At 50.2% G+C, this 13,377-nt stretch overlaps 1 protein-coding gene across 1 annotated transcript in view; it reads right to left on the reverse strand.

The window, feature by feature from the left end:
* Positions 1-6,469: 6,469 nt before the first annotated feature.
* ZNF804A (zinc finger protein 804A) overlaps positions 6,470-13,377 on the reverse strand; it is a 69,296-nt gene continuing 62,388 nt past the window's right edge. Inside the window, exons 3-4 of the mRNA XM_084892195.1 lie at positions 10,855-10,985; positions 6,470-10,021 (exon numbers count right to left, since the gene is read on the reverse strand). Of these exons, the coding sequence (XP_084748321.1) occupies positions 6,919-10,021; positions 10,855-10,985 (3,234 nt within the window). The 3' untranslated portion in view covers positions 6,470-6,918. The remainder of the gene's footprint in view (positions 10,022-10,854; positions 10,986-13,377) is intronic.

Below are 13,377 nucleotides of genomic sequence, written 5' to 3' on the forward strand. Positions count from 1 at the left end.
CACTCATCTGCTGATGGGCACTTAGGCTGCTTCCAAATCTTAGCTATGGTAAATTATGCCACTATGAACATAGGGGTGCATATATCCTTCCTGACTGGTTTTTATGGTTTCTTGGGATATATTTCTAGAAGTGAGATTACTGGGTCAAATGGGAGTTCAATCTTTAACTTTTTGAGGAAATTTCATACTGTTCTCCACAGTGGCTGCACCAGTCTGCATTCCCACCAGCAGTGCACGAGGGTTCCTTTTTCTCCGCATCCTCGCCAACACTTGTCGTTTGCTGATTTGTTGATGATAGCCATTCTGCCAGGTGTGAGATGGTACCGCATTGTTGTTTTGATTTTCATCTCTTGGATGATTAGTCACTTTGAGCATGTTTTCATATGTCTCTTGGCCTTCTGTATGTCCTCTTTCAAAAGCATCTATTTAGGTTCTTTATCCATTTTTTTTGATTGGCTTGTTTATCTTCCTTTTGTTAAGTGGTATGAGTTCCCTATACATTTTGGAGTTTAAACCCTCATCTGATGTCACATTGGCAAACATGTTTTCTCATTTGCAGTGGGCTTTCTTGTTGTTTTGTTTATAGTTTCTTTTGCTGTGCAGAAGCTTTTTATTTCAACGTAGTCTCATTTGTTTATTTTCTCCTTAGATTCCATTGTCCTAGGAGCTGTGGCAGTAAGTGGACCCCCTGGCCTTTCCACCCTGGAGATACCATCTAGATCTCAGTGTATTTCAGTTCCAGGGCCAGAAACGCAGCAAAACCAGACCAGCGACCCCATGGCTGACCTCAGGACCAGCTACCGACCCTGGTGCCGACCAATCAATCAGTGGAGACCCCATTTCTTAAAGGACACACTTGGAAATTTGCTGAATATTCTATTGAGACCCTCCCCTGAGACCTCCCTTAAAATCTTTAGGCCAGAGGACCCAGCATTCTTTCCCTCCCTATAGCAGACCCTCACCTTCCCCCTCTTATCCCTCCTTCCCCCCAGGCAGGTCCCCTTTACTTTCCTCACTTCTAAGCTCCAAGGGCCCTTCTTTTGCTGCTATAATTTGTTGCCCATGCCCATTGGTTCTATGAATTACTTCTCCCACCCCTGTGGTTTCCTAAATAAATATTCTCTTACAGTTTGAGTCTTGGCTCTGAATTATTTTCCAGCCAGAATTCAAGTACGGAGGTCGCCGAACCCATGTCTGGTCTGACCCCTGGGGCCTAGTACCTGGCACAACTCTCACAGCTGCCAACGTAAGCACTTAAGACCAGAGCTTCCCGATGAAGACAGTAATGAAGTGAGTACAGCAGCACTCGGCAAATGCACACTCTATATTAACCATGCCTGTTATTTCCTGTGTTGACATCTGGGGCCTTGCTAGCTCTGGCGATACCGTCAATTCCCAGAGATGGTGAATGACTTGTATCTGAGCACAGTTTTCACATGCAAAGCCCACAGCCTCCACAGCCGCCGTCACTGGGCTCTGACACTCAGAGCCACTAACAACCCTCAGGCCAGGGACTGGGCAACCAGGGCAGCCCTTGTCCTCAGGTGCCCATGGGAGTCATACAAACTGGCAGATCCTACCCCGGTTTCCCTGCCTCCTCCGTTCCTTCCTACAGAAGCCGCCGTGAGGGCTCTTGCCCACCTGCTCCCTGTGCTCCTGGAGTGTGAGCTCCTCAGAGCTCGTCATGGCCTGGTCTGTGGGCCTCACCAGGCAAGAATGATAATAAAACCTAGATGCACACTTATACGTAGTGATTTCAGCATTTGTCCCCCATGCACTGAGAGAAAGAATGACCTAAATGACACTATCAACAAACTTGTCTTAACCGACAAGGATAAAATACTCTAGCGGCAACGAATACACATGCTCTTCGAGTGCAAACAGAAGTGTAAAGCAAACCTGAACATGTTTAAGAGAATGAAAATCATACAAGGCCTTTGGCCACAATGAAAAGAAATCAGTAATAGCGATAGAAAGGTACCTGGGAAATCCCCAATGTTTGTCTCACCAGAGAAGCAAACGTCTGCTGTGCACCTGGGAGGGAGGTTCTTGCGATATCATTAGACGATGAATTTCTGAGACCCCCGGGATGAGAATGAGATGTGGAAGGAGGATTTATTTGATGACTTTGCATTTCTGGGTTCCAAAGTCCTGTCCCCCTTGAACCAGTCCTGGGAGAGGTGCAGCCGGGGTTCCGGGAGAGCCAGAGGCAGGGCCTGTCCAGAGTGTTCGTGCCATAGAGCAGCTGAGCTAACTCAGCATCCAGTCCCGGTTCAGTCCACTAATCAACTATGGGTGCCCACGTGGTGTGGCCAGGTGGGCACAGGGCCATGACCCCTGCCCCCTGGACTTGGAGTCCCAGGAGCCCAGCACCTGGGGCCAGAGCAGAATGGGAACCCCTTTATTTGGAGGCTGGTATATTCAGGTTTTGTAGACTTGCCATGGCCACATCTATTCTGGCCAATTACCTGCTTCCAGGTGTGACTGAGGATAAGTACCTTCCCACATCACTCAGACTTTACTGGGCGTGTGTCTGCACTGCCTTTGTCCAGTCCCTCCCCCCATCTAACAGTGCTAATGCGGCTTCAGACAGCTGTACCAATGGCATGCCTGTATCTAGCCTTCCCTGCCCTCCTTTCCTTTACACAATAACCAGGTTATTATACTGGCATCATTTAGAAACTAGATCATACCCCACGAATTAACTCCTGGGCAAATAGTCACAAGGAAAATTGGGAAGCATTTTCACCGATCAATAAAAACAGAACGTCCACATTGTGTGATGCGAGTGAAGCAGTGATTCGGAGAACACTTCATTAAAGCACAGAGAAAAGTGTATCTATCAGGTGCCAGCAGAGCCCAACACTAAACACAGATGGTTACGGTGGAGAAATGTTATTTCATGATATAGGGGACCATCAGGAGAATGGGGCAGTAATGGTCCAGGAGGTGATTGCATGAAGGTTACAGATTATATGAGCCAAAAATCAAAGGGCATTGTGGGTGAGAGCTTCGGGATCATGCTGAGAGCAGGTGGGTCAGATGTGAAGCAACAGCAATGAGTCATTTCTTCAGGTCTTGAGAGCAACTCTGCGGTCAGGTGTGGTGTGGCTCTCGTGGTTGGATGTCCCCCCTGCACAGGAAGGCTAACTAGAGGTTGGGTTCCCGGTCAGGGCACGTGCCCAGGTTGCTGGTCGGGGCCTGCAGGAGGCAGCCAATTGATGTTACACTATGACATCCATGTTTTTCTCTCCTTCTTCCTTCTCTCTAAAAATCAATAATATATATATATATTTAAAAAGAATGAAACAGAAGAGAGGATTAAAGTCAAAATAATTTAAAGAGAGAGCTTTTAAAACATTGATCCCTATAACTCTGGAGGTGCGAGACCAAAAACTTCAGGGGACACTGACTGTCCTGAGAGCCAGGGCCGAGGTGCAGCCCAACTCCAGGCAGAAATCCCTCTCGGACGTTTGGGTCAGACTTTGTTCTATTCAGGCCTTTGACACACTGCAGGGGATAATCTGGGCACCGTTCTTGGTGACAGGAACTGAAGAACCAACTTGGAGAAGTTCTGTTGTAAAAACTCCTTTCTTTAGCAGGTGAGCACACCCCAAAGGTCTTACGCTTCCTGCCTATATTATTCATAAATATACAAAAGAGTAAAATAAAATTAAGTGAAGGAATTAAAATAGACATAATCAATACAAATGTGATATGGAAGAAAACAACACTAAACATGTATGAATAATTCAACTGAAATGAGATTTATTTTTTTTTTAAAATCTACAATATCCTATATAATAAAGAGGTCATTTGCAAATGGTCATCAACCTGTGATGCCTAAGGACCCATGAGCTGGAAGGCTGTGGAGAGCTCAGGGGACGGGGTGGAGAGCTATGAAAGGTGGTGGGCGGGGCGGCCAGCTGAGGCCATTGGCAGCGAGCTACTAGTATAATATAATATTCTAAGTAGAGTGAAGACAATGAATATATAGAAAATAGATTCCATAAAAATGTTAGGAGGCACTCTAACAACTTAATAAAATATTAAAATGCAGCAGTTAACATCAGAATTCTAAATAAAAATATTAGCAGAATCCATATACACATACCCTGTTTCCCCGAAAATAAGACAATGTCTTATATTAATTTTTGCTCCCAAAGATGCGCCAGGTCTTATTTTCAGGGGATGTCTTATTTTTCCATGAAGAAGAATACGGTACACATTTATTGTTAAATGAAAATAAAGGCAATTTATTATCTGTATACGGTACGGTAGTATGGTAGTTGTCAACACAAACCAGACAAACTGTGAATCCTACAGTATCAAGAATTTACTTATTTATTCAATGACAATCATGTCATCTTCTGGAACATCATCATAACAATCCAATTCCTGAATTTCCTGGTGAATTTCTTGTGACTCCATTTCTTTCAGAATCAGTGGACCAAATCTCTCATGTTTAGCAATAGCACTGTCTTTAAATGAGTACTTCTTGTCAAGGTAGCCTGCTCGCAGTGCATTTGCAGTGCTACTGTCAGTGATTTTCTCCCATGAATTCTTCACCCAAGTCACAACTTCTTGCAGTTTAGGTTTCACAAAATTTCTGAGACAGAGCCTGGGGGGAGGGGGCTTATTTTCGGAGGGGATGCCTTATATTTCACTCAGAAGGGAACCTGTAAGTAGGTCTTATTTTCGGAGGATGGCTTATTTTCGGGGAAACACGGTATAACCAAAATATTACTACAAAGATGTCATGAATAAAAAGAATGTGGTTGTTATTAAAAGTAAGATTTAAATGATTGAAAAACTCCCCATTTTCTACCAGGCTCTTCCAGGCTCACGTAGACCCCACAGCTCGTGTCCCCAAGGGCTGAGGCAGGCAGGTGCTCATCTGTAAGATGCTCTGCATTGGTAACCGGGCCCGGCCTGGCATTCGGCCGGTGGCAATGACGGCTGGGTGTGCAGGAGACCTGCGCCCTGTCTCCTAGCAGGCAGCCAGGCTGGGGGGGCGGGGGGCACACCGCAGGCGGGAAGGTGGGGGCGAGATCCGTGCTGCTCGACGCCCCACAACACGGAGGAGCTGTCACCCTGTCTCTAAGCAAGACTGTGAGCCTCAGCGGACGGCAGCAGCGAGCCTCAGCCTTGGTCTAATGCAGTGATGGGCCAACTCCATAGTCCACAAAGCCAAATATCAACAGTACAACGATTGACATTTCTTTGGGGAGCAACATTTTTTAAACTTAAACCTCTTCTAACACCACTTCTTCAACATAGACTCGCCCAGGCCGTCGTGTTTTGTGGAAGAGCCACACTCAAGGGACCAAAGAGCCACATGTGGCTCACGAGCTACAGTTTGCTGACCACTGGTCCAAGGTCCTTGGTGAGAGGAGGTAAATGGTTTGTGGTCAGCATCTCCATGGCCACCTGCCCTCCTGACAGGGGCTCAGCAGGCAGCCAGCAGGGGGGGAAGGAGAAGTAAGAATGGGACAGTGGGCACGGAGGGGGGCAATGGGAATGCAAACTCAACCTATTTGGTAGAATAATAATGAAAGGGCAAGAAAGAGCAACCTTGAGAGAGGTAACTGTGAGACTACACACATGGGGAGGCAGATCCATGCTACTAGGCAGGCGACTCGGTCTCCCCGAGGGCCCAGGACAGGGCAGGTGCATGTGGAGAAAGTCTGGGCAAGAGGGGGGTGGTCCCTATTAAGCAATGGCCATCCCGGGGGTACACAGAGCCCTTAGTGACCCAGTGCAGGGGTCACGAGAAACACAGCGAATCTGGAAGGGCGGTGAGAAGACTTCGAGACTATTCCAGAGATTTGAGAGAGGACACACATGACCACCAGCAAGGCTTGCAGAAGGAAACACTGTTTATTGATGCTCCTTCCTGCCCTCAGATCCCCAATGAAGGCTCTAGCTCCATACAGACCGTGTGGAGGTCATTCCTCCCCAGATGTTACAGAATGGAGAGTGACTTCTGAATGAACGCTATTCCTTATGCCATCCTAAAACCCTTACATCGGTATATTCCCTGCAACGGTGGAAAATAAATATAGTGAATTTGAGGATTTTAACATACAAAAATGTTCTAAGAACTTATTGTTTATGAGTTTGACAGTTCCTGGAAGAACACTGTGTACTTTGCATAGGTTAACTCCATCTCCAGACACAACATTGTCCTCACATGAATTTCCATGGTTTGTTGTCTGGAGAGCCAGTTGTTTGGGAAATTTAGAAAATTGAGTATAACAGCGTTAGCACAAACAGAAAAGTAGGTGGATCTGCTACAAAGAAGGTGTCGAAGTTGAAGAACTGATATAAATCCGAGATACTTTGCGAAACTCCGATGGTCAGAGATGTCTACGGATAGAAGACACTGTCTACGTCTGAAACCAACTGTCAATGTACGTTTCCTACACGGTAAAACCAACTAGAAACAAGAGTTTGTTTTACTTAAATATTTTAACAAAATTTTATTGCAAGATATATTTTTTCACCGCATGTACAGTTTCAAGGAACGTGGTGTACAAAACATAGTGCCAGCAGCTCTGTCTAAACATTGAGGTGCAAATCCACAAAGATTAAAAAAAAGAGAGAGAGCCTATTTTACAACATACATTACAGTCCTATAAATATGTTATGTACATTATACACACTCTTAAGACATCGACTTAGTATACAGCATATATTGTGTTGATTTTGAAACGGTTCAGTGCCTTCATACTAATGTTCTATATCGGAATCTAGGAATCCATGTGCATCCTTAGACTTACAGTAAGGGGGATCCTATCGGAAAAGCATGGTGTGGCTGGCTCCTCCCCACTCTCAAGGGGCAATCACCCCTTCATGGGTGAGCACCCGTGCACACAGCCACCATTTTCATTGCTCTCTCCCCCTCTGAGGGCGTGACTAGAAGAGGGGCTGCAGCGGGATGACTGCAGGGTGGGGGGCCAGCAGGGAGGGGAAGAGGGCGTGGGGCAGCGGGGAGAAGGCCAAGGGGCTGGGATGAAGGACCGAGGCTGGAATGATGGGCATCGGAGGAGGCGGGATTAATGTGGGCGGGCTCCCAGCACAGAGCCTGGCGCCCAGGGGTCCCCTGGAGAGGGGAGTCTGAGGTAAGGATGTCCCGGCGAGAGGGGGGGCCTGGGACAGGAACCGCTGGTGCGGCTGGAGCACTTTGAGGGCTCCCGTCTGGTGGTGCAGGACGGTGTGGTGGATGGTGGTGACAGAGGTAGAGTGTAGGGGCTGCTGCAGGGGCAGAGGCTGCAGGGGCAGGCCGGGCGGGGCCAGGGTGGCGGCGGGGAAGGCGAGCTTGACCTTGTGGGCCAGCAGGCCCGGCGGGAGGAGGTGCTGGTAGACCTCGCAGGGCAGAGCTTTGCATTTGTCTGGGGCGTCCACGGGGATCAGCAAGGCCTGCTCGGGCAGAGACAGCGGGGCCAGGATCGGCTCCGCGGTGACCACGGTGTGGCCGCTGGCCTGGGCCTCTTTGAAGGGCAGCGGGGGGTGAGCGGGGAGGATCCCTGCAGGGAGATGCAGCCACGCGGGGGAGGCCTCGGCCGTGGCTGCCTTCCCCGGGGGGAGGGCCTCGGCCGGCTCCTGGTGGCCCAGGAGTGCCGTGGGTGGGGGCTGCTGGAAGGTCTGGTCCCTAGGGGGCACCTTGGGAGGCACCTGCTTTTCCCTGATAAGCACAGTCTGGCTTCTGTCCTGGCCCCCCCGCCGGCTGCTGGCCATCGCTTCCTCTGCGTGGACACAGGGGGGCTCATTGGGAACCCCGGGCCCTGAGCTGGCCCCAGGCTCAGCTCCCCTGTCACTGCCAGAAGGCAGGGGGCTGCTGGGGCGGGGAGTCGGTGTGGGTGTGGGCTTTACTGGGTCCGATTGCTCTGAGTTCCTGTCCACGTTTGCCCCGTCTTGTGGGCTTAGTTCCTCTCTGCTGTCTGTGTTTATGGACCCGCCCGGGGGGCCCGTGGAGGCAGCTGCTCTCCCGGGGCGGCCTGTCCGCTCCCTGAGCTCCAGGGCTCCGCGTCGGGGGCGGAACCGGCCTCTTTTCCTCCTCCGTCTCCTCCTGGGCGGGAAGGGCCCGGGCGCTCGGGGTGGGGCCCCCGGTCCTCCCAGGAGAGCACACTGCGGGGTCAGACTGTCACCCGAGGAGGAGCGCGGTCTTCGTTTGCGATGACATCTCTCGGACTCGCTGACGAGAGAATGGTAGCCCCGCTTGACGGCCTGGCTCGGGGGCAGGCAGCCCGTGCCCTTCGGAAGAAAGATGTGCCCTTGACCCTGACCCTGACCACAGCGGGGTGCCGCGGCCTTGCAGCCGCAGGACGTGCTGGAGGGTGTCACACGACGGGTCCCAGAGGGCGCCACTGAAGGACCGGCCTGTCCACCTGAAACAGAGGAGCTCTCCGCACAGGGGTTGTGAGCACTGACGTTGTCACTGTGATAGTCTTCGGCGTTCCTCGCTTTACACGTTTCTGCTTCTCTGTTTTCACACAAGAGCAGACACGTGGGCTCCTGGTCAGGCGGTGGATGCGCCTCCAGCGGCGGCTCTCCAACCGAATCCCGCTGCTTGGAGACCGGTTCCGGGCTCTTCCTCCTTGTGCCAGCGCAGCCCTTCTCCATCTCCATCCTGCGGGGGGCTGCTGGCTCCTGGGCATTCTTCCCTCGGTGGTGGTGACAGACCTTCCTCCGTCTCTTCTTCCTCCGGCTCTTATGGGACCGGTGCTCCCGCGCATCTTTCAACCTGGTTCTGTGGCCTTCCTCGTGAGTGTTCCGTTTTATTTGCTTTTGGATAACATGGTACCGTTTTGCTTTTTTGCTCCTACAGGAACGATGTTTATGCCTCTGATCTACGTTCTCATTTTCTCCAGAATCACAACTACCAGAGAGAGACCCTGCAGCCGGAAGAGGGGGGACGGGGGCGGATTCGTGTCTGCTTCCCCCTCCGTCATCGTCCGTGGGGCTGCCCTGGACCCCCCACTCCTGCCTCCTGTAGGTGTCGCCCCCCTTCTGCTGGGAACAAAGGCCATGGAGGGGCGGCTTGCTTTTATGCAGGTGGTGGTTGACTTTCGTGGACTTGAAGTCGAAGCAGAGAGGGTTGCAGCTGTAGGACACGGGTGGCTGAGCTGCTGTGTAGACCAGCATTTCCGACGGCCACTGCAGCACGGCGGAGCCGGCCTTGTTGAGCACGGGGACGAACGGCTCGCAGGGCCTTCTGGGGAAAGCCAGGGTTCGACGTGCAGTCACAGCACCCTCTTCCGAGAGGGAAGGGGCTGGCCTCTCCGGGCCACGGGGTTCCGTCTCAGTGTCGATGGCGGGGGCATCCTCGTCCTCCGGCCGTTCCGCTGGGCTGGCCCCGCCGAGAGCTGCACCCCAACATCCCGGCACCTCGGAGCGGGCACTGCTCTCCGACGTGTCTTCCCTCCCAGCAGCCTCTTCCGGGGGAGACGGATCTGCCTCCGGAGGCACCGGGAGCTGAGGCTGGCCGGGGGAAGGTGGTGAAACTGGGTCTTCTCCTCCAGCGGCTCCTTCCGTGTCCTGCGCTGGAGCTGTGTCCCTGCAGGTGCACGGCCCCTCGGGCGGACACAGAGAGGGAGCCTTCTCCTGGGGGCTCCGGACCTCCTCTACGGGGGAAGGCGGCCGAGGGTGACCGGGCCCGGGGACGAACCGGCTCCTCCTGCCCAGCCCCCGGGCCAGGCCGGCGTCCCCGCTGCCCTCGGAGAAGGCCGCGGCCGAGCTCTCCAGACGCATGGACGCCTTCTTGGGGAACGCGAAGGAGAAGCCAGTCCTGGGCCCGTGGGCGCCCGGGGCCTGCTCCCCCTGCTGAGGGGTCCTGTCGTCAGGAGGTGCCCTTTCGGGGTCCGCGCCCTCAGGCGCAGGCTCCTCACCGGGCATCACAGGACACCTGGTGTCCTCCGGGCGGTGCACCGCGTCCACAGCCACCCCCTTCGAGACGCCATGGCCAGTGTCTCCCACGGTCACCGTCGTGGACTTGAACATGGGACCACTTCCCGGAGCTCTGCAAAGAGGAGCAGACGTGACGGCATGAGATGGGGCGCCTGCGGGAAGACCTCCAGCACATTCCCCTGGGAGACAACGTCTCTGTGACATTTCCCCGCGCCCGGGGTCTCCGGAGGGAGGGCCGCCCGGGGTCAGGTGGCAGCCGGGGTGCAGCTGCTGCAGGGTCACTGTGTGGGGACCGCGGGGGGCGGGCAGGAGGCGGCTGTACAGCTGTTTACCGCAAAGGCGGGGCGGCCCCCTCCTCTCAGCCAGTGCTCTGGACTAGGACTGTATACCCATGTCATCTCTTTTCTAAAATAAAATTACTTTTCACTCACAAATATTTAACATAATACTGTATGGAGATTAGGAAGGGAATTAAAGAAAAACCCTCCATCATATATTTTTATTGATTTTTAGAGAGGAAGGGAGAGGAGAGAGAGAAACATCCATGATGAGAGATAGTCATTGATCAGCTGCCTCCTGCACGCCCCCCACTGGGGATCGAACCTGCAGCCTGGAATGTGCCCTGACCAGGAATGGAACCGAGACCTCCTGGCTCCTAGGTCAACGCTCAACCACTGAGCCACACCGGCTGGGCAAAAAAATAAATAAATAAATAATAATAATAATAATAATAATAATAATAATAATAATAATAATAAAGCCTTTCTTTCCCTGGGCTGGGACGTCCCACAACATATGAGAAGTACCTGGTCATTGAGCCGCGAGGGAACCACGGAGACGTGAGTCTTACTCTGATACAGAATTACTATGTCTCCTTCACGTCTCTGTTTCCTCCCCTTTCTTTGTCATTCCATTAGAGAAGAGGCCCCCCTCCCGCACACTCACCGCGCGGCCTCCTTCCTCAGCTCGGCCAGCCTGTGCAGGCGCTGCAGGGCCTTCGCCTGCTTCCGCTCATCCTTCCTGCCTTTCGAGGCCACGTTCCGCGCAAACTCCCTTTGCTTCAGCTCTTTGAGCCTCTGTGGGAGCAGGGGAAGAGGAACAGTGTGGGTCTGTGGCAATGGTCAAGGTGCTGTTTAACCTCGTTTAAGGAAAACAGAACCTTTTAGACAACCCACTTCAAGCCTATTTCCTCACCCTTTTGGCTTGAGAAAATGCCAAAGCATATTATTACCTCATATGGAAAGACCTACCTAAGCCGCAGAGAGAGGAATTGAAAACTTGTGTTACAGAAAACCGGTGAAGAATCAAACAACGCTTAGAGAGATGAAGCTATGATTATTATTATTATTACCAGTGGGTCCAAAGGAAAATGTCTCTCAAATTCTGGGCCCCAACATGGAGGAACTTTCCCTATTTATATATTTTTACCTTCTTTGTCTCCCAAATATGGGGTGTTTCAGTCCCCTTTGCAGTTCTTAAAGAGCCCGTCTCTGCTGGGGCCTTGAGACCTCAACCAGAGGCCTGGCCTGGTGCCAGCACTGATAACTTTGCCCGGGGAAGGTTTAATGGCCTCTCTGAAGTGGGAGTAGTCTTATTTTCCTTATTATTTAAACAAGCAAGCAGTTATAGAAGTCAAATAGCAGGGCTAACATGTCAAACAGCGGTTTTTACAGAAACTGGATGTTTCACTTGCATTGCTGCTCCTTGACTGTTTCCTGCCAAGGTCTCTCTGCCTGACTCAGGCACACGGTGGGAATCCTGCCAACCCCTAATTTCCACACGAAATCAGCTCCTGCACCTCAGTTACACGTAACATAGGCATCTGGTAGTCTTCGTATGTCCTAAGAAGAGTAAATGCCTTACATTGGTCCACAAGACAAATGGCCTTTGCTAAGGGCATTAAAACAATCCCTCCTCTCCAATATTAGGTATATTTCCCAAATACTTCTAGACATGAGAATACAATGAGTAGTGTTTTGTGTAAACTCTTTTGACACTAGGTGTATTTCTCATTTGTATTAACGGGCTCATTTTGGGGGTTTAAGGCTAAAAAAGGGTGTGCCCACTGGAACAGAATCGATTAACAGCATGTGGCCATATTTAAGAGACACCAATGTGATCCATGTCCCAAATATTGCACTAGTCTTTCCCAGTCTCGTGTATTGTTACTAAAAACGATTAAGGTACCGTATCTCCTCATGAAGCTCACATCGTTATCCAACTGTGAGCCGTAGAGAAAGGCTCTAAGAGAATAAAACATATACTCATCACATTCGGAAGTGATGGAACAAAATTTTAATAAATGCCTTACACATATACACTGATATGTGCCAAGGCTTAGGACATTGCTTGGTGTATAAAATGACGGCTTAATAAGTATTTGTTGATTTATATGTGAATCCTTTTAGATCCTTTAAATTAGGAATTTTCCTCCCTCAAAAATTAAAGTAATACAAATGAAATAATATTAGACTCCTGGGAATCCTGAGTTGTGTTTGCTTAATTCCACCTGCATAGTATCATAGCTTAAGCTTCAAGTAAACTTTAAGATTTAATTGATGGGGTTTCTATAAGATGTGTATAATTATTTAAAAATTATTTTAAAATATTTCTGTTGATCTCAGTCTTCCTCTCTGTACACACAATTCCCTCACCTCAGCGACAGCCTTTCTGATAAAGTGAAGCAGCGTGCCTCGTATTTAGGGAATAACCAGCAACTGAGCTTTTAGGCCTGTTCAAACACGTTGGTTAGTTTTAGGCTAGCATTTACCCATCTTTGTATCCTTTCTTGTATTATTTTCTGCAGCAAAAAAATGAAGTCCTACATCATATTTTATACCTGGGAGAGTAATTTTGGAAAGTAAATAGTAGAAACTGAGTAAGTTCTTTAGAGAGTGCCAAACAGAAAGAAAACTTAAGTAAGACACAAATAAATATACAAGATAATGGCTGTGAGGCTTCGTGGAAATGTCAGTGCTATTTCTGAAGCTTCCGCAACCATTTACTGAGAATCCCTCAGAAGAAATCTGTAGTGATAAATGTCGAGTCAGAACGGCAGTCAGCAAGAATTAGAAAATTAGAACGTTGGAAGGAGTTAGGAGGAGGATGTGGTCTGGCTACTGTATCACAAATCACATTATAATGCACACTGGCATATCATCCAATAGATATGCATGTAGAGAAAGGAAAAACCTAAAGGATCAATATCCTCTGGTCATGATGCCATCTCAGAAGGCCCACTCCACTTTCCCGCTGACTTCTGTCTACTGATCATCTAGGCAGTGGTTCTCAGCCTTCCTCATGCGGCGACCCTTTAATGCAGCTCCTCATGGTGTGGTGATTCCCAATCATAAAACTGTTTTCGTTGCTACTTCATAACTGTAACTTTGCTTCAGTTAATGAATTGCAATGTAAATATCTGTGTTTTCCGATGGTCTTAGGCTCTACAGCAGCAGTTCTCAACCTGTG

This window comes from Pipistrellus hanaki, assembly GCF_964339955.1.
Source record: "Pipistrellus hanaki genome assembly, chromosome: 8".
Classification (NCBI taxonomy): Eukaryota; Metazoa; Chordata; class Mammalia; order Chiroptera; family Vespertilionidae; genus Pipistrellus; species Pipistrellus hanaki.